At 38.7% G+C, this 22,879-nt stretch overlaps 1 protein-coding gene across 6 annotated transcripts in view; it reads right to left on the bottom strand.

Moving 5' to 3' along the window:
• Positions 1-22,879, bottom strand: part of pcbp4 (poly(rC) binding protein 4) — a 94,347-nt gene that overhangs the window by 2,322 nt on the left and 69,146 nt on the right. For 3 of the 6 annotated variants that reach the window (XM_058373484.1, XM_058373485.1, XM_058373480.1), the window contains exons 8-13: positions 21,870-21,944; positions 16,892-16,963; positions 12,722-12,763; positions 11,188-11,266; positions 8,850-8,905; positions 4,506-4,675 (exon numbers count right to left, since the gene is read on the bottom strand). In XM_058373484.1, the coding sequence (XP_058229467.1) occupies positions 4,506-4,675; positions 8,850-8,905; positions 11,188-11,266; positions 12,722-12,763; positions 16,892-16,963; positions 21,870-21,944 (494 nt within the window). The remainder of the gene's footprint in view (positions 1-4,505; positions 4,676-8,849; positions 8,906-11,187; positions 11,267-12,721; positions 12,764-16,891; positions 16,964-21,869; positions 21,945-22,879) is intronic. The other 3 variants (XM_058373481.1, XM_058373483.1, XM_058373482.1) reach the window with 3 other exon arrangements.

Genomic DNA, 22,879 nt, shown 5'->3' with positions numbered 1-22,879 from the left:
TTGTTCTAGCACAGCTGGAAACTTTACTGTACCGGTTAAAGGAGCAATAAAAGAAGCCTTCTTTAGGTTAGTTTAGTGTCTGGAGCATCAGGTGTTGTGGGTTTGTTTACAGGCTCAAAATGACCAGAAAGAAAGAACTTATTTTCTTTTCATGGTAAGAACTTATCTTTACCCTGCTGTGAACGACTCCCTTCATGGAACGGCGCAAACTGGTTCTAACCAGAACAGAAAAAGGAGTCGGAGGCCCTGGTGCACAACTTGAAACCAAGGAAATTTCCATGTGATCCCAAACTTCTGAACGGTAGTGTAAGTATCTAGTGTAGTAGTAAGGATATATATTTTCCAATATACACCAAATAGCACTTTATTAGATAATCAGATACAAAGTAACTTGGGTGAAAACTAGGTTTCTGTAGCAGTACTTGGTGCCACAAGGCAATAATTACCCCCCAAAACGCAAGACAGTAGCTTTTAAGTAGTTTACTTAACTACTTAAAATGTAACCGAGTAATAATGGATTTGTTTCTGGTTATTAAAAAGATGTATAAAGTAATTAACTATCTCAAACTCCACTTTGTTTACATCCCTATTCAATGTAGTTACTACTACTAATTAGAAATAAGAAATGGCACACTTCATGCAATGATATTAAAGGAAATGAATGGCCTTTTCAGCAAATCTACATTTTTATTTTCTTCTATTCTATTTATTTATTTATATTTTGCATGTACACTCTGAATCAGTACAGTAGCATGTATGACTATGCGGGTAGATATGGGCATAAAGTACTGCTTTATTCTTGATATTACCACATCAGTACCTTGATTTCGGGGTAATTATGGCTTAAATGCACTTAGTACTACAATAGAAACCTGATCATTTCAGTATTTCTTTCTTTCTCTCTTCCACTTCTATTAGAGCAGCTGTAACATGGCAAAGCAATTTCCCCTTGGGATTAATAAAGTTCTTTGAATCTTGAATCACTAGTCAGTTACTATGTGTTTGAATATAAAAAGCTCTTTGGTATATACTGCAAAATACTTAAATATCAGTTACTTACCAGAAATTGTGCTAGCCAATTGAATTTAATGAAATATTAATTGCCAGTTCCTTATGTACTGTAAAATGAAGTGAGAACCAACTGATAACTCCTTAACCCTTAATTTCTCTTGTATAAATTAGATAAATGTAAGTCGCTCTGGATAAATGCTGTAAATGCAAATATCGGTTAAGACAAGTTATGACCTCAGTATTATAAGATTTTAGTTGAAAATTAATTAATCAATAGTTGAAATTTTATTAATCAAATTCTTCTTTATTATTATTGTTGTTATTATTATTTTACATAATTTTATTATTGAAGTTAATATTATTTTATTATTAATATAATTATTAGTGGTAATATTTTGTAAGATTTAGTGTTTAATTCAACAGGATGAACAGAATAGACGGCCAAGTTTCTGCTGAAGTGAACCAGCAGAATCTTCTTGGAATGGAATGTTCTTCCATTCTTATGTTCAAATCTCCATCTTTGAACACATAACTTGTAATACTTTAAGTTAAATCTATATCGAATTCTTATACATACTTCTCATACTTTTTAAGTTGCTCATAAGTTCCTCTTAACACTTTCGGTCTATGTAGTACATAGTTTTAGAAGGGAAATTATTTATAAGAGCAGTATCCGGTGTCATCTAGATGAAGAACGTTCCTCTCAAGGTTGTCTCTTGAATTGTAAGAAGAAGAAAAAACAAGCATTTTTGTTGAAGAATTGGACTGGATAAGGCTTTGAGTTACTGATTAAAGAATCGAACCACTGCCAGGCTGAAGTGTTGGGTCCTTGAGCAAGACACTTAACCATCAAACCGAGGAATCTTTGGGGAATTTTCTCTCTCTCTTCCTCTCTTTTTTGAACTCATCTTCACTGTTAACACAAGCACACATTTTGACTATAAAGTATAGAGAAGAGAGATTATTTATCACACTATCCAATGTCACCCAGATGATGATGTTGGGTTGCCTTTTGCGGCTGATTCCTCTCAAGGTTTCTCATGACATCTCAGGGAGTTTTTCCTTGCCACCATCACCACTGGCTTACTTATTAGGGATCATAAAAAATGATAAATTTATATATTTCTGTGAAGCTGATTTTGTGGCAATGTTTAAAGTGCTGTGTGAAGAAAACTGAACTGTAGCATATGTAATTTACTTTCTAATTGTCTCTAATAATGTCAGTTTATAGTTTTATTAGATGGAATTTTTTTTTAAAAAAGTGGTTCTTTATCCAGATAGAACCTTATAATACTAAGGTCAATACTAAGGCATGTAGTTTCCTTAACTTTTTAGCTTAGCTCTTAAAAAAAAGTAAATATTAACTAATCTTGTGTAATGGATTTAATGGAAAATTATGTACGTTTTAAATCAAGTCAGATAATACGTGGACAAGCCAAAATTTTCCCGAAAACCAACAAGAAATTAGTTCCATGCTGAATACCGAAACCGATTTGGAATGATATAAAGAGGCGCTTATTATGAAGACTGACCCTGCACCAGTCTGCTTGTTGAACACACCTGGGACGAGCCTCCATTTATTATTTACGAGTCATTCGGTATACCCGCTGATTCAGGATGGAGGCCTATAAATGTGCCGCTGACATCTGATTATGAATATGAGTGTCTCCAGCAATGTGTGTGATTGTGTGAAAACTGTCAGAGTTTCTGTCAGAATACAGGAAACATTTCAGCTATATTGCACTGTAATCAGTTTACAGCAAACAAGCAGCGTAACACATTTCACTGACTCACACTGAGCTATTACAGTCATCAACGACTATTATATTTTGATGTGGATCTGATGTATGCTATTAAGCTATCTCTATAAGACATTTAGATGGTTCTTTTCATTCGCTTGAGTCGAGTAGGAAATTTATTGGCTTGTCGTGTTACGTTAAAGCTGACGATACGCCAATGAACGTCGAAGCCTTCTGAAATCTACGCTTGTCTCGTTTGATTCCGTTTTCGATCAAATTGTGACTCTCGAAAGAATGAAATGCAGTCAGTGTATGAGACAGAAAACTAACAAGCCACCACCATTATTATTAAATTATTTCTCACTTTGGTGTCTTTTTAAACCTTGTCCTCTCCACTGTAGTCGCACAATATGTCTATCATTCTAAGAACTACTGGGTTTTATTTTGTTTTTGGTTGGTAAGGGCCCAATTTGTGTCTAAAATTATCCTTATCCAAGAGTGTTTTCCCACTGCACATTCAGAAACAAGAACAGAATGTTTGTTACTGTACTTTTTTCCACAAAAGGACAGTGATTACAGTAAACATAACTGCATTTTATCTTGGAAATTCAGTGCAGATGAAGCATCCAGTAAACCATTTAGTTAAAATTCCTGATGATGAGCTTCATTGAGGAAAAGTTTTAAAAAATATCCTGAACAATAAGGAGAAAACATTTCCATAAAAACAAACCAAAGTCGAGATTTTAATAATGATGAGGATATCATGAGGAGAGCTCTTCCTTGTATTACAGAAAATAAATAAAAGCATTTCTGTTGATTTAGGTAAGGTTAGGCTGCTGATTAAAAAAAATCACTGCACTGCCAAGCTGCTATTGGGTCCTTGAGCAAAACACTTAACCAACCATCCAAGGAATCATTGGAAGTCTCTCTCTCTTTTTATTTCTTCCCATTTCCCTAATAATGCACTCATCCTAGCAGCAATGTCACTCTATACTGGTCGCTTGTGGGCGTTCCTATCTTTAGGTTACTGCTGGTTTTTCACTGGTAAGGCCAGGCTAGCGAAATATCCACACAAGCTAGCTACGGGACGTATATAAACCTGCCCACGTCAGTTTTCTTCCCGCTAAAAATAAAATCCTGAAGGGAACTGCTTATGCATCAATTGCATCCATGCGGTGAATCGCTGTACTCCTATCAGAATGAGCCTGAAATAGTGTTTTGCTTTTAATCAATTTATACCATAAATCTTAATGGCAAACATAAGATTTCAAACACTTCAAGGTCATAGCAAAACAGGGATCATCACAGGCTCAGGAGCTGGGAGTAGAAACAAAACTGGAACTAAAAAGCATGGATACTATTTCATAGTCTAGGGGGAAGGGAATGGAAGCGTACTTACCATCCCTTGCTCCTTTTGGTAAACAAATTGCTTTGCTTTTCATTTAAATGAAGCGAACCTTTGCTGATGTTTACTACATTGTGTTACTAACGACTGCTTCAGCTGTTATCACTACCATTCAACAGCACTCATTGAAAATAAATGACTTGCAGTCGCTTTGTCATGTTGCTAAAACAAACAGTGCTCCAAGCTCTAAGTACCCTAAGATACCAAAACTCCAAAAGCTAGTATTTTGTGCAGTGGAAAAACACCCTGGTGTTTTGAGGTACGATAATAAATTCAGTATATGGGAAATGATGGCTACCAATTTCTTGGCTCCACAGCTCTACTGCAGCCAAGCAGCTTGTGGTGCTTACCAGGACGTGATGAGGTACTGAGCTAGGTTGATGCTGATTGGAGAGCCGGTGATGGTGACATGTCTGTCACTGGTGCTGTCCAGCTGACTGCCGATCTTGATTTGGGCTCCGGAAACCTGGCGGATCTCGTTGATTTTCGTACCTTGCCTGCCGATGATGGAACCAATCAGCTGTGAGGACAGAAGAGAACATAATGAAGGAAACCATACAAGGTGAAGTGGGAGACATTTTGTGCTGGTGGGCGTGGCCAATTTAGCACCTTGCCTGTTTAGCATATGGCTGGTGAATTATAAATCCCTGTATTATTTCCCTGTCTTGGTTTTTAGCCAACAAACCTGAACTTTTAGGATGCACTAGCAGGACCGAGTTTTCTGTTGCACGAGTGGGATTAAATATGATTTTTTATTTATTTATTTTTTTGCTGTTTCATATTTCATTAAGTGCAACCCAGTCATTTGGGAACACTGTGTTGTAAACTTGTCGGAGGAGTGATGCCAAGACTACAGACGGTATAGCAGAGACAGCTGAGTGTGACATTTTTCAATAACTGTGAGGCCCTCAGTACACTGAGTAATACCTTGGGCCTGAAAACAAAGGCTAACAAAAAGCTTTAGGTTTGAGACTCCTAATTATTTGGATGTCTTGGATGGATGACTTGGAGGATGATGGAGTAGGTTCACAATATGATGTCATCAATCATGAGACAGAAAATGTTGTAAATCTGGTCAGGGATAAAGGGGTTTGTTACTATGATGTGCTATGAAGTGGTTGAGATTTTAATCATCTCAAAATTTTGGTACACTGTAGAGGTTCCTGATTTGTAAAAGGCATGCATGAAATTTTTTGTATAATGATCATTAATTCCTATTTCAGTCCCTTCGTCATCAACTCAAAATAACACTGCACCATGGAACCCTTTGGCTATGTTTCGGAGCCCTGCTATAAAACTCGAGTACATCTGTTAACCTGCAGTGCTTTTCTGTGTGAAGCAGATAGCCTGTCAAGTGTAGTCCACAAACTCCTCAATCTGCATTCGACGGCAGCCCTTCAAACCGCATAAAACAAGGCGCCTTCACTTGGATGTGCTTCGCCAATCTGTGCCATTAAATGCCTATCGATTTTAACATTGAAACTCAACGTCGAAGCCTGGATCACATTCACAGTTTATCGGACCGTTCTCCAAAGCTCGGGGTCTGAATCAGAGGCTCTGAAAGGTGCCGAGAGAATAATGTCAGGCTTGGACGATGAAAAAGTGACCCCCATGCAGATGTGTTGGCGGGTTTTGGCAAGCGTTTGACAGACGGCTCCTTCTTTTTTATTTCGCTCACCCACTCTGTCGCTGCATTCCTCCCTCGTGCTGCGAGTAGCTGAGTGTGTTTCTCTGTGTGTTTTACCCACAGAACATTCCTTTCCTCACAAGTCATATGGCTGCTGCTGCTGCAGCTCCTGATTTGTCACACTGCTCTCCCTGGTGCCTGAGGCTATTAATGGCTCGGCTGATTATGTCGGTGTCTAAGTGCTCGGTGGAAGACCTCCAGGTCTTGCCGCCACCCTGGCAGGGTCCATCCCCATCCTATGCTTTTATGAAGAGTTGAATTATTCATCCACCCCGTCCTCAAGACACAATAAACAGCAGGTTCCACTCCACATTTTTGGTGTTTTTTTTTTCTTGCAGAAGTGTGCAATCTAAAAACTTTGGATTTATTTGCTTTGAAGATATTGCCACTATGGGGACAAATCACATCAGTCTGGGTAAATCCACCTCAAGTCCTAAGCTAGCATTAGGTCTATTTTCGCCTGGCCTTTATAATTCGAAAAAAAATCCAGGGAGAAGAAAAAGGCCACGGCTCAGCAAAGATGAGGCCGCGCTTGCTGATCCTGTCGGTCTTGGCCCGGCCTTAGACTTATAGACCTGATGTCTGTGCCACTGCGTTCCCAAGCACCAGCTCTGATCCCTGTCTAATTGCCACATGTTCGTGAAGACTTAGTGGGGAGGGCTGCTGTGGAGAACGAGCTCCTCTAGAGAGGAAGATGTGATTGCTTGTGATAAACAACTTCCTTCTGCCAGGCGTTTGATGTCTGTTTGATCTCGCCTTGGTGCAGAATTACTACACTGTGAGGCCATTTCAATAATAAATGCCACGTTCTCTCACTCTCTCTCTTTTTTTTGGGAATATGAATATAGAAACATTCACATTTGGTTCTGTTCGGAGGGAAACTTATGTTCTTTGAAGCTTGCAACACATTCTTAAAGGTTTATAAATACACTCATGGAAAAGATACATTAGTTAGATTTAATATAACATGGCGAGTCGGAGGTCATGTATTTATCATTTTACTACAAATTCATCTGTTCTGGTGTTGTATAGTAACATGATGGCTAATTAGTTTAAACATATTTGTTTCCTTAGGCTACACAATTAACACTAAATATCACTAGATCTTTAAAAATAAATCTATTCCATCCCATCCAAACACAGAAAAACACAACTCTGTCCTGTATTTATAGTTACATTGCTTTCGAATAAAATTCTCGATTCTGATTGGCCTGAAGGTGACAAATTCGCAAGACAAATCACAAGCTTAATTTTATATTATTGCACTTCTACTAATACTTTTATCTCTTCTAATTAGCAAACTTGAATGACAAGAGCTGAGCATAATCTAATGAGAACGAAGGTTAAAAGCTTTAACACTTTATATTTACATTTAATGTTTAACATGAGTCTCCAGGGTCTAGCACTTTGTCCCAGGCAGAGGTGAAGCTCTATAGAACTACAGAGGACGATATGATGATTTTTTTTGTCTTATTAACATTAAGAGAAAGCAAACATCTGGTTATAGTTGGTAGAAGTGACAAGAACTAACTTGTTTCATGGACGTTCCATAACAATAAACAGATCAAACAAACGACACGCTGCTGCTGATATGTCAGGACATGCTGTCATAGGAAAATTCAGGTTATACTGCATAATACTACACTGTTGATAATTTTCCTATAAGAGCATGTCCCTCTTGTGTAATATTCCTTCCTTTAACTGAGTTCAAGCTTAGCTATCAAAAGATCCACTCAATTAACCTCACTAGTTTTATTTTATGGCAAGGTCAAGTGACGATCGACCTCATCAGCTATTATATTTAACTAGTGTAATGACAAACAATTGGAAATGTACAAAGAGGTTTGTTTGAGGCTATTTTACTGCCTACAGTCTGTGTAGCTGAAAGTGAGCATTGCATTGTCCTTGAAACTTCATTCCTTGCACTTGTTCACTTGTCTCATAACAATTCCAAGAATCCCTTCTGCTATGAAGCACGACTAATAAAAACCCAACACCGAATAACAACGGATCCTCCTCCCTGCCCGAGTGGAGGCTCTTAAAATAGAAAAGCATGCGATGCGGATGGTGACCGCGGGCGGGCAGTTTGTTGCAGGAGCCTTCGGCCAGGTCAGGAGCCAGTGGATTATCTAGTGGGCTCAGAGAGAGAGATCAGGGCAGGGGGGAGCCCCGGCACACAGCCATGACGCACGCATTAATGTTCTTCGGCGTCGATGAAAGGATGAGGGGTTGCTTTTATTTACCACTGTGTTTTGACAGCAGCGCTGAGCAAAGTACGTCAGCTGCTGTGACTAGATTGAACCCAACCAAAGCTCCTCTGAGAGAAGCGAGGCAGAGGAAAAGGTAGATGGATGGATGGATAGATCTATGGATGGATGGATGGATGGATGAACGAGCAGACGGCTATTTGTCTCGACAGGTTACATAATGAAATATGAAGTCCGATGAAGGATATTGGAACGCCTTTAAGGGCTGTGCTCTTTTATGAGTTATGAACAGCCAGAAACATTCAACAACAAGCCCATGGGTGCATGTCAATGTGTCATCTGCGTTAATATATTAAACTCACCCACCACACCATATTTGTTTTTGTTTTTTTTCTACCCGCCGGATTTGATATTGCTTATTATTTGTGTTGGATCCTTCTCATAATTCTTGTCGGAGTCAAGTTGATATTTATATAGCATGAGCTGTTTTTCAGTCCACATTACAATTCAAACCGCATTACAACGCAAACATTCTTCTTTCAGGCTACGCAGGAACAGATGTCCTACCGACTGCGTTCTTTCAAAACTACCTCTTTTGCTCGTATGCCAGGTTATGAGTAAATTAAAGCTGTGCTTTAAAACCACATGGCTGCAATTTCAATCCTCCCAAATTGCAGACAGTGAAGACAGGCTGCCTCATTAGCCAAGACTGTAACTAAATTACAGCTGTAAAAAAAAGAAACCGTGAAAGTACCACGTGCCCCAAAAAGAGTGTGAAGATGTAAGTGTGAAGCTCTTACGTCGTTTGGAATGAGGAGCTCCTGGGATGCCGTCTGGGTGCTGGACTCCATGCCTGCTGAGAAAGAGGAGCGATATGGAGTTAATGAAGCTCAGGATGGTGAACCTCAATTGCATTTTGAAGCTCTAAACGATTCCACCTTTTCCTTCGCCAGCAATCGCTCATTACTTTAATCTGGCATAGAGTTGATATCTTGGGCTTCTGAAATGCCCTGGATGAAACATGATGGATGCCAGTCCTTCGTATTTCTGTCTGACGGGCTGGAAAGAAAATTCTCAGCTACAACGAGGCCTTCGTTTGATGAAGTTTAGCAGGGATGTGATGGATTTGTCTTTATTTTCTGTTCTAAGTCTTTGGTTGAAGAAACCTTCCTCAGGGGCCTTATAGAGTTGGGTAATGTATGTTATTTTTCACTGTACAAGGTTCAGTACCCTAGAGAAGGAACTGAGGAGTATTTAGCGATGCCTGCAGGATTCAGAAGCAAAGAAAATTGCACCCTACTCATTTGTGTGAGTAACAAATGAAGCATTCAACCAAGATTGTAGACAGAAGTGACTTATGACAGGGTGTCATTTTAAAAATCAGTTTTTTCTTTCCCCCAGATTTCCTAAAACTATGATGGATACTGTTTATCCTAGCATGAAGACAACAAGCAGATCTTTCCTGAACTATCGCTCTACATATCTTGTATTGCTAGTCCACAGGTTAGAAGCAGAAGCCTAACTATCAGACTACTTTTATATTGCTTCCTCCATTTTGTGTATTGTGTAACGGCAAGGATCTTACGGAACTTTGGTTACTGAAGTTTCATCATGTTCTCTCTGTGTACATGTGGATCTCCTCTCAAAAACATGCCAGGAAACAACATGGTCACACTGTCAAGCCCTAGGCAGAGTCCAGAACTCTTTTTACTAGTACGTTGGTCCATTCAACCACGGAATGGAAATCAACTTATCAAGACATATCGCCGCAAGCCTGATATGAAATTTGTCAGGACACTGTTCACTTGTGTGAGATGTTTTTACCTCTGTTTGGGATAACCTTACACAGAATCTTAGTGGTTAAATATAACACCTTTACAGTTTGGAGTAGAAATTTCTTTATCACCATTTAGTTTGAAGATGTGGTGATTTTTAGAACTTTTCTATGAAAATTATGCCCCTAGTAGGTTAGGTAAAAACAAAAATATTACAAACAACTACAAATTCTTAATGTCCCAAGTGTCTACTTTCATATAAGCCATTGAACACCATTGTGGAGTTTAACAATTCAAGGAAACTCTGAACATGGGCACAACAAAACAGATGCAAACTCAGAGAGAATACTTCCCACATCATCCAAACTACTGAACTTCACTGAGGCCCATCTACAATTCGAAGAATTACCAAGTTATCATTGTATGTAAATAATGGCTTCTTTAGGCTGAAAGATACTTTTGATCTGCTGCCCCACCTGGATGCTACTACTACTCGCATTCATATGTCTCCACTTCCGCACTTATCTTTATCTAGGCTGGGCCCTGAGCCAGCTCTCATAACCGTCAGGAGCCCTTTTTAATAGACTGAAACACTGCCTTGACTGATGAGCTTTTTACCTCCAACATAATCAAATTCCTCAGCCATCTCACGAGAGGGATATGCTCTCCAAGCTTCGGTTAGCAAGACGAGGGCTACCATTGTGCTCGCTTCCGATGCACGGAAATTGCTTCGAGGCTTTTCTCCCCCTCAGTCTTTTTTGCCAAGTCAAAGTGCTTATTTACCATAATGCTTAACGGTTGGTGCTGTACAAAAAAGGGTTTGCTCGAGGGGAAAAAAACCTTGCTTCTAAACAAAAATATTGGATCTCTAGACATGGGGAGAGATGTCCCAGAATTGATGGACAAAACGGGGGTAATATCCCACGTCTGCAGGTCTTGGGAGAATCAGAAGATCCTTAGGCTGGGCTGGAAATTGGAAATAGGCTTTAAAAGCCTCCGGTGCTTACTGTGAAATCCCAGCCAGGCTTGGCCCTATTTTACCCAGGCCTAATCTACACGTACCATATGGCCCATGCAGTGCAGGTGCAGTGGCTACACTGGGAAAGACACTGCTGGGAGGTACAGTTGATCTACATTTCTGTTCCCAGGTGTTTCAAGGTGCGACTGCAGTATCTGAAGATACTGGCATCCATGACATTTCCTTTAATTGAGAGGTCTGAGAAACATTCAATTAGATTTCCATATTTGAAAGCTACTATGAAGTTCACAGGAATATGGGGCCAATCTTCCATCCAGACAGACCTTCTTAAGATCTTTCTTATAAGCTTTTTCTTTGCTGCTCAACAAAACTGGGCAAACCTACCGGGCAGGACGGCTGTAGCTGCTGGCTGAGCGATTGGGGTCAAACCTTGTTGCATGGACAACTGGTGCAGCTTGGCCAGCTGAGAAAGACATGCATGGAGGGAAAAAAAAAATTAATGAATCATTAAAGAACAATGAAATAGTAGTAAGCCAAAGGAGATAAATTGTTAACAAATTTTGCCAGTGAAAGAGTTCTATAATAATACTTTTTACCAGTACACTAGCGTTCCATTTCACCAATGAACCTACCTGACATTTTCAATCAGTTTAAACAAATGAATAATTTTTGCAGAGAGCAGAAATGGGTTTGATACCAATTACCTTGAAGGTATAAAGTTTTTTTTTTTGAATATGTTTGTCCATAGTAGGCTAGATAAAAACAAATACTTAAAACACTATAAATTCTTAAAGCCCTGAATGTCTATTTTCCTGCGAGCCATTAAACAACACTGTGCAACATGGTGAAGAAATTCACTGCTTATCATAGGCACAACAAATTCCGTTAAAAAAGAAAATAAATGAAATAATTAATCCAGTTTTTCTTACATAGACTATGTGGTCATGTTCTCATGGCAAAAATCTTTAGAAAACATTCTACTTAAAGAATTTGTGCAACAGTAAAATATATTTTAAAAAAATCAAAGTAAAGAAAATGGACAAATATGTAAATCTAAAATGATATTTTATTTTAAAAATAGACACTTAACAGATGGATTCCAGCTGGCATGGGTTTTATAAATAGTAGGTATTTAACAATAACCCTGCAGGATTTAGTATACAGATCTCACTGGATCTCAAAAGGATCACTGGATTGTTTTAGACTGTACTCCAATACAAATAGTTCTATAAACACACTTCCCCTTAAAAAAAATTGGGTCTGTATCTTTCCTTTTGTGCCACAAAGAAATGAAAATATTCCTGCCACAAATGTTTGCTTTATGTGGATGGATCATTCTAGAAAAATACTCCTTAATGTATTGCAGCAACAAACAAAGATGACAGATGTTGATCATGTTCTTTAGGTTTCTCTGGTATGGCATGAACCCACTGACTGACTTATTTTCAGTAGTGTATAAATGATAACTTCCAAAAAAAAAAACTAGCTAGACGTCCAAAAAATTAAAAATGCTTCATTTCAAAATTTCAAGTCGAACCTATTGGAGGCCCTTTAAAATATTTTTGAGAAAACCTTTTGAGGAACCTTTTTTTCTGAAAAAGTATGGTGTAGATCTCAGTATATTATAACTAGCTAGCTAATAATAACTGAACTTGCATTAATTTCATGAACAATATATACAAAATTGAATAATGTAGCAAATAATGGGTAGATTATGTGCACATGAAATATTGTGCAAGTTGCAAGAAAATCTACGAACGATGACCTGCATGTAACCGTAACCGTAATACCTAGAAGCATGAAATGAAATGAAATGAAATGAGTTGAAATGAACTCAACCAAACTGATGTAGCTATGCCATAAAAGTATCACTGTAAGTTTGGAACACAAAGAAACCAAGAATATTCACAGGTCTTACCTCTGAATGTGGAATGCCATATTGGTTCTGTACAGTGTATGCCTGCAAAGAGGGGGAAAAAATAGGTGTGTTTTTAAAGTATCTTACACTTCATGTGTTTCACCTACATGTCTTGAAGTTTAGGGCTGAAGCATAGCTTGTGTTATTCACACCTGAACCACTGCCATCAGCGAAGCGCAAAGCTTCAAGACGGCATTGTGTCTCTGAAGAGTTTCACTTTGGAACCGAAAGAACTCACGAGTTCGGGCCTTGGCATTAAAGAGAATGCGAGGCTCAGTTAGCGGAGTGCTAAAGAGAGTGCTACGCACTATTCCCAGAGGCTCTCTTGTATAAGCCTGTTTAAAAGTTTAAACATACTGCAGAGGAAAAGTGAGTGGGAGGGAGAGCAGGAAAGAGAAGAAGAAAGCGGATAAGCAAGAGGAGCGATGGGAAGACGGCATGAGAGCGAGAGAAGGGAAGAAAATACAAAAAGCTAGTGATGCACAAATTATAGGTCATGCCACAGGAAAAGCCTGGTGTGCGTTTCTGAGTGCTGTGTTTAATAAGAGCAATTGGTCACGGGTTTTAAGGAAAAAACGGTTGTCTAGGGAAAAAGGGACTCCTTTCCTTCAATTTCAATACATCTGTGCTTTTTTTTCTTTTTTCTTTTATGGGTTCTTTTATATTATGTTATATCTTATATAAAACCTGTGCTAGTGACAGAATCATGGAATTCAGTTCACCTTGTGGAAAAATGCGGAAGGGGAGGGGTGTGAACAGTGGGCGGAGTTTGGCATTTCTGCCTAGCGATAATACGCGCTTCCTATCAAATAGGAGAAATCACCAACAGTGGCTTTTCTGAACCAATCTCATCTATGCTAAGTACAAAAATAGGGTTTTCTGGGTTTTGTTTTCCTTCCAAACATGCTGCTGGGTGAGTTAGCGAACATAAATGACACCCTAGATATTCAAGGAGGTATTCCAGGGGTTTCAGATCCACTGCATCCCTGACGGAAATAAAGCATTTACTCAGGAAAAAAAAAACAGCAAATTGAATTAGTTGGATAATTTGGCGATATTGCAATTCGACATGTCTAAAATTCATCAAGCGAGCCAAAAATCAAAAATTTAAATATACTGTATGCTAACTAGCTACATTCTTTTATTAGTATTTTGTCTCTAGTTCTCTTTACCGGTCAAAGTCAAGGCAAGTTAGGGATTGGAAAAAAGGACACTCCTGTTGAACAATTTCATTTAATTAACCCTCTCTCTTTCTCGCTTGCGCTCTTACTTTCTATTCTTACACAGTGCCCTCGTAAATAGTGTCGAAAGTATTTATAGGAGCACTTAATGCACTATAATCTCTCTCTCTCTCTCTCTGAGACAGACACAGACTCCTCATTAGTGGGAGATGTTCTGATGATGACACTCCCTAACTTCCCCAACATTTAATCTGAGTCTGTTATTGTAAACTTACTTTTTTCTGTTTTGCTTCACATCCCTGTTTATTCTGTTTCTCTGTGTGTATGTGTGTGTCTATATATACGTGATAACACAGGTCATATGCCTCCCCTGTTTTAGCCCTAGTCAGATAAGAGCTTCAATAACACACTAAGCACTAGGCCTAATCCCTCCCAAACCCACACACACACACAAACAAGGAGACAAGGGGGCACCTGGCCTTGATATTCGGCGCCTCTCAGCGTGCTAAGCTGCTGACTGTGGAATGGCTGATTTTTATCACTAACCAGGCCTAACGCTGAACATCCTGATATCGCAGATGATGTAGTCTCTTGGTCAGAAAGTAAGTCTGGCTGATTGCAAACTTGACTGGAGGTTATGTTGCAAGATCCTAGCAAGCTAGCTAATATTTAGTAATTATAACATTATTGTTATTAGTAGATCAATCATTTTTACATAGGCCCAAATACACACACACACACTTATCTACACTATATTGGAAAAAGTTCTGGGACACCCCTCCAAATCTTTGAATTCGGGTGGTGTTTTTAGGGAGTTGAGCTTGTCCCCTTAGGTCTAGTGAAAGGAACTCTTAATGCTTCAGCATACCAAGACATTTTGGACAATTTCATGCTCCCAACTTTGTGGGAACAGTTTGGGGATGACCCCTTCCTGTTCCAACATGACTGCACACCAGTGCAAAAAGCAAGGTTCATAAAGGCATGTATGAGAGAGTTTGGTGTGGAGGAACTTGACTGGCCTGCACAGAGTCCTGACCTCAACCCAACAGAACAACTTTGGGATGAATTAGAGTGGAGATTGCGAGCCAGATCTTCTCGTCCAACATCAGTGTCTGATCTCACAAATGCACTTCTAGAGTTGAAGAGTTGAAGCTGTTACAGTTGCAAAGAGCGGGCCAACTCCATATTACATTCATGTGCGTGTAAAGGCAGATGTCCCAGTTCTGGCATAGGTCACAATCTCTGCTCAAATTCATTCATTCCAAACTGTTCCCACAAAGTTGTGAGCATGAAATTGTCCAAAATGTCTTGGTATGCTGAAGCATTAAGAGTTCCTTTCACTGGAACTAAGGGGCCAAGGCAAACCCCTGAAAAAGAACACCTGAAGTCAACGATTTGGAGGGGTGTCCCAAAACATTTGGCAATATACTCTATCTATCTATCTATCTATCTATCTATCTATCTATCTATCTATCTATCTATCTATCTATCTATCTATCTATCTATCTATCTGGAAATGGTACAATAGTAAAGGATAACAGGACTGGGGTATGTGCAGATGGAAGCCCTAAGCCAGTGTGGCTCAAATGGCAGAATTGAAATTACTTGAATTAGTCAGTTCCATTCAACACAGCATCTGCTCAATCTCACAAAGCTTTGTCAAGGTTTGGCCTCTTCAGTAGCAGAGAGCCGTTTTCGATTAGCAGTAATACTTTTTAAAAAGTTTTTGTGTGAAACCATTTTTAATGGACCTCGTTTAAATTGTTCTAACATTCACCCCTGTAATTTCTTTCCATATTTTGTTCTTTTCAAGTGCTGTGTCTCTGGATAAGATGCAAATATTTTCTTGTATACATGAGTCAAAAGTACTTCAGCTGCCTTTTTTATGATGGCCATTTTGTGCTTTCTGAACCACAAATTTGTCCTTTTTCTAGTTTTGTGAGTCAACTAACTCCAATTTTTAGTACACAGAAATTTCCACAAAACTTTACTTAGTGATCGATGAATGAAACCCAATGTGCAGGTGTGTATTTTATGTTATTTCATGACACTTCATATATAAAACATAGTCATTTGACCCTGAAGCACAGCAGAACTTCAAAAAGAAGCTTGATCTGTTTAAACCTTCCGATTCGTCAAGTTGTAAACAAACCCAATAAGAATGCCAGATTGCTCCATACCTCTAGGGCAAAAATACTGAGAAGAACGTGAAATGTTTGCAGATGCTATAAATCATTCTCAAGGACTATACATATACTTCAGCCAAAAAAATGTAATGCTACTATCACTGCACTCACACCAGAAGTTGTTTGGTGTCTGAAGTTTGCTTTTCACACTAGCTACAAGGCTAATAAAGCTAATATGTATGAAAATCTAAAAAATACAGCAAAAGTATCAAGCATTTAAAGTGGTTTCTGACACTTTGTGACAGACAGGTGTCTATAAATACAAGCTAAATACAAAAAAAAAAGTTAAAATCAGTGTTGGTGGCCATTTTGAAAACAGTACGACTTTTCCTGAGCCCACAGAGGTAGAAATGTCGACGAAATTTACATGATAATATCGTTTCAGTTTGACTGTAGGTTTGTTTTATTTATTTAAAATTAAGAGTTGATTTGCAGCATGCTTTTTTTTATTTGTTAGCAATATTAGCCTCGTAGCTCCGGCAGAAAACTAAAGAAGCAGACATAAAATGTCTTGGCTGTTTGATTCTAGCTGAGGTTGTGCCTTTCATGTCAGTCAAAAATAAGAATAAAGCCATGCGCAAAACCTAAAGGAAAATAAAAACCAAAGGAAAAAAACAGAGGGAGTGCTGTCGTTCTCCCTGGCTCAAGAGCAAGTCTGGTTGCAACATGCGACATGTAGCATGGCAGGAGAACAAAGCCTGTCTCCATGCACTGAGGCAGCTCTACTAATAGAAATTACCGTCAAGATGCAGAGGCAAGCTAGTTGCCCATCTGATTATATCCGTCATTAATGTGATACTCACTTGTTGCAGATCCAGAGCTCCCTGAGCCACTGAGAAAAGAGGGTGAGACCCAAACTCAGAAGCTTCGAAAACCTTAAAGAGGCAGACGGGGACAGAGACACACAAACCATTTGCATATCATTGCTACAAGCCATATTTATTTAATTTTATTTTTTTTAAGCTGCATTTGTATGACGGCCATACAAAGTAAAGCAGAAAAGAAGCTAGACATTCATCCCATTGACAAACATTTATCTCGTACCGCTGAACTTGCTGCTTCTCTGATTCATTTTTATTCTTTTTATTTTTTTGGCACCAGCATGTGACTCAAAAACCAGTTTTAATGATGATGAATATTCATGAGTCTGATTGATCCTAATGTGAGCAGCGCTTCACGCGTAAGAGTGCTGCTAACGAACAGTCGTGCCAGGGTAAATAAACATTACAGCCATTCCACTTTAGCTTTAACGATAAGTTAGAGAGACGCTCGATCATTCTGGATGTTAAACGATTACGGGAGAGTTAGTGCGGGATGAAAAGTGTGTTTGTGTATAATAGTCATCACAGTAATGGGCTCACAAAGGGAACGATAAATACTTTTAGGGATGTGCCGATATTCTGCTCATGTGATGCTTCTCGCTCTTACAGTAAAGGATAGGAAACTGTACCCTTCCTTGTTGCCTAGGGTGATATGCTGAAACTTTTCTACCTTTCACACTGGGAGTTTAGTCCAAAACGGAGCATGTGAAAAATCTGTAATGGGACAGTTTATCATGTGGAACTGGGAAGCGCACTGAACCCAAGACTTCCTGTCGGAGTTTGGTTTCACTGGAACGGTGCCGTGATTCCTGTGAACGTGAACTCTTACTCTTGTCGGAAATTTTTTTAAAGAAATAAAAAAAACCTGCGCATGTGTTTTAATCAATGATGACCTCATTAGCTTCTATAACAAAGCACGTCCAGCACGAGTGGCAGGGGAACGTGAGGACCTTGCTTCACTATAGTAATAGCATCAAAATGATAACAAAACTGAATATGGTCGATATAGCTGTGTTCCGTGCGTGTTTTTGTTGATTTAAGATGTTCCTTTCCTCCAGAAAGGTGCATATAGTTTAGTGCCCCTTTAATTGTAATTAAGATTCGTTTATTATTTATTTATTTGTTTATTTATTTATAAGAAATAAAGGCAACAAAGCAACAAGAAAGGCACACTAAAGAAAAAAAAAGTATTCTCAAGTCTAAAGAAAAATGTTTAGGGATTGTCACAAAAATCTTCATCTCAAACTCCATCCATAGTGAGATTACTTTTTTAGCAAAATGTTTTCCAAAATTGTTTTTTTATTATTTAGATTTTTCTTCTGTTCCCTCACTTTGCATTCTGTAAATCACTAAAAATCTAAACAATTAAAATATATATTTTTGAAAGCATTCTTACTTCACAGTATTTCTTCACACCTGCAGACCTGCTTACAACTATATAATAATTAATTAATTAATATAATTAATATATATATATATATATATATATATATATATATATATATATATATATATATATAAATATATATATATATATTATTTATATATATATATATATATATATATATATATATATATATATATATATATATATATATATATATATGTATGTATACACTATATTGCCAAAAGTATTCACTCACCTGCCTTGACTTGCATATGAACTTAAGTGACATCCCATTCCTAATCCATAGGGTTCAATATGACGTCGGTCCACCCTTTGCAGCTATAACAGCTTCAACTCTTCTGGGAAGGCTGTCCACAAGGTTTAGGAGTGTGTTTATGGGAATTTTTGACCATTCTTCCAGAAGCGCATTTGTGAGGTCACACACTGATGTTGGACGAGAAGGCCTGGCTCTCAGTCTCCGCTCTAATTCATCCCAAAGGTGTTCTATCGGGTTGAGGTCAGGACTCTGTGCAGGCCAGTCAAGTTCATCCACACCAGACTTCATCCATGTCTTTATGGACCTTGCTTTGGTCACTGGTGCACAGTCATGTTGGAAGAGGAAGGGGCCAGCTCCAAACTGTTCCCACAAAGTTGGGAGCATGGAATTGTCCAAAATGTCTTGGTATGCTGAAGCATTCAGAGTTCCTTTCACTGGAACTAAGGGGCCAAGCCCAACTCCTGAAAAACAACCCCACACCATAATCCCCCCTCCACCAAACTTTACACTTGGCACAATGCAGTCAGACAAGTACCGTTCTCCTGGCAACCGCCAAACCCAGACTCGTCCATCAGATTGCCAGATGGAGAAGCGCGATTCGTCACTCCAGAGAACGCGTCTCCACTGCTCTAGAGTCCAGTGGCGGCGTGCTTTACACCACTGCATCCGACGCTTTGCATTGCACTTGTTGTATGGCTTGGATGCAGCTGCTCGGCCATGGAAACCCATTCCATGAAGCTCTCTGCGCACTGTTCTTGAGCTAATCTGAAGGCCACATGAAGTTTGGAGGTCTGTAGCGATTGACTCTGCAGAAAGTTGGTGACCTCTTCACACTATGCGCCTCAGCATCCGCTGACCCCGCTCCGTCAGTTTACGTGGCCTACCACTTCGTGGCTGAGTTGCTGTCGTTCCCAAACACTTCCACGTTCTTATAATACAGCTGACAGTTGACTGTGGAATATTTAGGAGCGAGGAAATTTCACGACTGGATTTGTTGCACAGGTGGCATCCTATCACAGTTCCACGCTGGAATTCACTGAGCTCCTGAGAGCGACCCATTCTTTCACAAATGTTTGTAAAAACAGTCTGCATGCCTAGGTGCTTGATTTTATACACCTGTGGCCATGGAAGTGATTGGAACACCTGATTCTCATTATTTGGATGGGTGAGCGAATACTTTTGGCAATATAGTGTATATTTCCAAAACATTAGCATTAGCAACATTAGAACATCCAGAACATGTTTGCTGTAATCACACATATTTGTGTGGCCTAGATCACACAGTGAAAGCAAACATATAGAGAATGATGTAGAAAGCAAACAAAAAAGCAAACAAAAAAAAAATTCACCTGATATACAGAGTCTTTGAGACACCTTGTAGTTTTACTCACTGATTTAAATACAATATTTCCATGATGTAACAACAGAATATCGGCACGTTCCTAAACACAGAGACTTTTTCACCTGAAATCAACATTAACATTACTCAAACCCAAACCAATAACCAAGAAACTGCGACTCAAAATAACTCAAAGGGACACCAATAAGTTCTTGACTGATTTACAGCATCGGTATTCGTGGATTTTGTCCAAATCTTGCTGGTTTCAGAGAGAGAGAAAAAAAAATTGTCTCTTGGCTAGAACATTATTTTTCTTTTATTTCCTCATTTATCAAAAACAAATACAAAATTTCAGCAGGTGATATTGACTAGTCAAGAACAGATTATTGAAAAGTGACAAAATCATTTAGAGCTGTTGGGGTAAAATGAAGATCTAAAAACCCTGTTCAGACTTTTTCTTTTCCTTTTCTTTTTTTTTACATGTATGCTCCTGAAACAGTGTTGAATCCTGTTCTCTACGACTGACACAGTCTATTTCATGGTCCTGAGGAGTCAGATTGAAAGTAGTATAGTTGATGAGCAGAACGCTTTTTTTATTTAATTAACGAATACTGAATGTTAATGAATATTACACTGAATCGGTTCTCATGATGATTCACGTTCTCATTAGAGCTGTTCATTTTCCATTACTGATATATAAGGAATAAAACGCTGTAGCGTTATGGGAAAATGGTCAACAGGAAGCTGGGGTGATGTGGTGACTAGTTGATTATTTTCAAAGACAATTTTTATTCCTCTCACACCACAGCAGTTTGACCACAGCAGTTTCACTTTTTTTTAATTTATAGTTATGGATTTTAAAAAATGTCTGCGATCCCTTGTGTTATAGCAACTATAAAGAGTTCCCTCACTTTTTTTCCTCTCTATTAAAGAAGGCAAAATGCAGCTTATCCTACATCCTGTGTAAGAAAACTTAAACACATGTTGCCACTGGAAACTCAGTCCAAAAACATCTACATTTCGGTCATTTAGCAGATGCCCTTATCCAGAGCGACATACATTTTTAACTTAATTTTTATACAACTGAGCAAATAAGGGTTAAGGGCCTTGCTCAGGTGCCCAGCAGTGGCAGCTTGATGGACCTGGGATTCGAACGTAGAACCTTCCGATACACCTTATCAACTAAGCTACCATGATCATCTCATCTCACACACACACGTCAAAAAAACAAATTTGCTTTATATTATAGAAACGTGAATAAGCAAATTAAAATAAACCTAAACTTCTGTCAGAGCTGCTGATATAAAAATGAATCGAAACATCTTGACCAATCAGAATGAAGAATCAAACAGTGGGATAAAATGTTTAACCATGTTTAAAGCTGACACCATGAAGTCGTTAGAGTGTCACACACTATATGGTGAAAAGTTTGTGCACACCTGACCATAACACACAAGTGCATGCTTCCATTCCAGATAACAAGCTCAACTCTTCTAGGAAGGCTTTCCACTAGATTGTGGAGCATAGCTATGGGAATTTCTCATCATTCAGCTATAAGGGCATTAGTGAGATCTAGGAGGTCTGGGGTTCAGTCGGTGTTCCAGTTCATCCCAAAGGTGTTTAGTTGGGTCTTATTTGAGCTCAGAGAGCTTCATGGAGCTCGCTTTGGGTACAGGAGAATAGTTTTATGCTGGAAGACATTATTTTGGGCTATATTGGAAATTTCCCCACTGTGGGACGAATAAAAGTTTATCTTATCTTATCTTACTCAAAGGCATTGACAGGTCATTGCAATCTGGAGAAGCCTCACATTATGGGGTGTGATAATCTGGTGTCCGTATACTTTTGGACATATAGTGTATTCAATATCTTGTGAGCATGGGACTGAGTAACAGAGTAACAGAGTAGTGTTAGTGTTATGGCTCTAGAGAGGTTTTAGGAGTTGTGAAATTCTCACCTGATTTCCGGAGAGCAGAACAGCCCCGGGTAAGGGGCTAGGGCGGTATGGAATAGTCGCACCTTTTGGTGGTGACTGCAGGAAAAAAGAAAGACGAGAGAGATTTAGACGATGGATTATACATTGTCTTGGATTTCAAGCAGAACTGAATGTACGGTTGAAAAACTCGAACATTTTCAATTATGTACATATTATTAAGCCAGGATTAAACAGGGAAATTCTACCGGGAATAAAATCTAGCCGTGAAAAAACGAGACTGAAAATTTGAACAGACAGCCAAAGATTAAACAAGGTAATAAATAATGATAATAAATATAAGATTCCATTAAGATTAAGTGAAGCATAAGGAAAGTCAAATATAAAACGGGGGGAAAATGTGCGTCATTTATTATAATAAAATGAAAGCTTATTAATAATAAGACCATCCTTACTAAACCTAATCAGTTAGGACTAAAATCAGGCTTTTATTTTATGGGCAGAGATTGTCAAGGACATTTGTTCATTGAAATGCTTGTGGTGAGACTCAGGTAAATGGCTACATGAACAAATCTGGGCACTTTCTCTCTCTCTCTCTCTCTCTCTCTCTCTGCACTTCACACTTTTTACATGTAGCCTTATGGGAGGCAGCAACACGGTGGGTGGAATGCAGCTGCTTTAAAAAAGATCTGCTGCCCGTGTTTTTGGTCACAGCGGAGCTTGCAGAGTTGAAAAACTTTTCAGAAGAGTGAAGAGAGTGACATAAAGCAGCTTTTTTTTTTCCAATCAAATCGGGGGTAAGCAAGAAAAATAAACATGCAGGATGAAGTACTAGAGCTCTCTCTTTTTCTCTTTCACACATTCTAAAAAGAAATATTTTTCACCATATACCTGAGGACCATGAACTGTTTTGGGGACATTCATTTTTTTAAACCAAACACAAAACAGCGTGGGAAAGAAAAACTAATAAGCACAAAATATGTAATAAACATAATCAAGTAAAAAAAAGAAAAGAAAAGGAATTACAGTGGAAC

The sequence above is a fragment of the Hemibagrus wyckioides genome, linkage group LG21 (genome assembly GCF_019097595.1).
Source record: "Hemibagrus wyckioides isolate EC202008001 linkage group LG21, SWU_Hwy_1.0, whole genome shotgun sequence".
Lineage (NCBI taxonomy): Eukaryota > Metazoa > Chordata > Actinopteri > Siluriformes > Bagridae > Hemibagrus > Hemibagrus wyckioides.
Note: the sequence above shows the minus strand (reverse complement) of the source record. Positions and strands in the feature narration are given on the sequence as shown.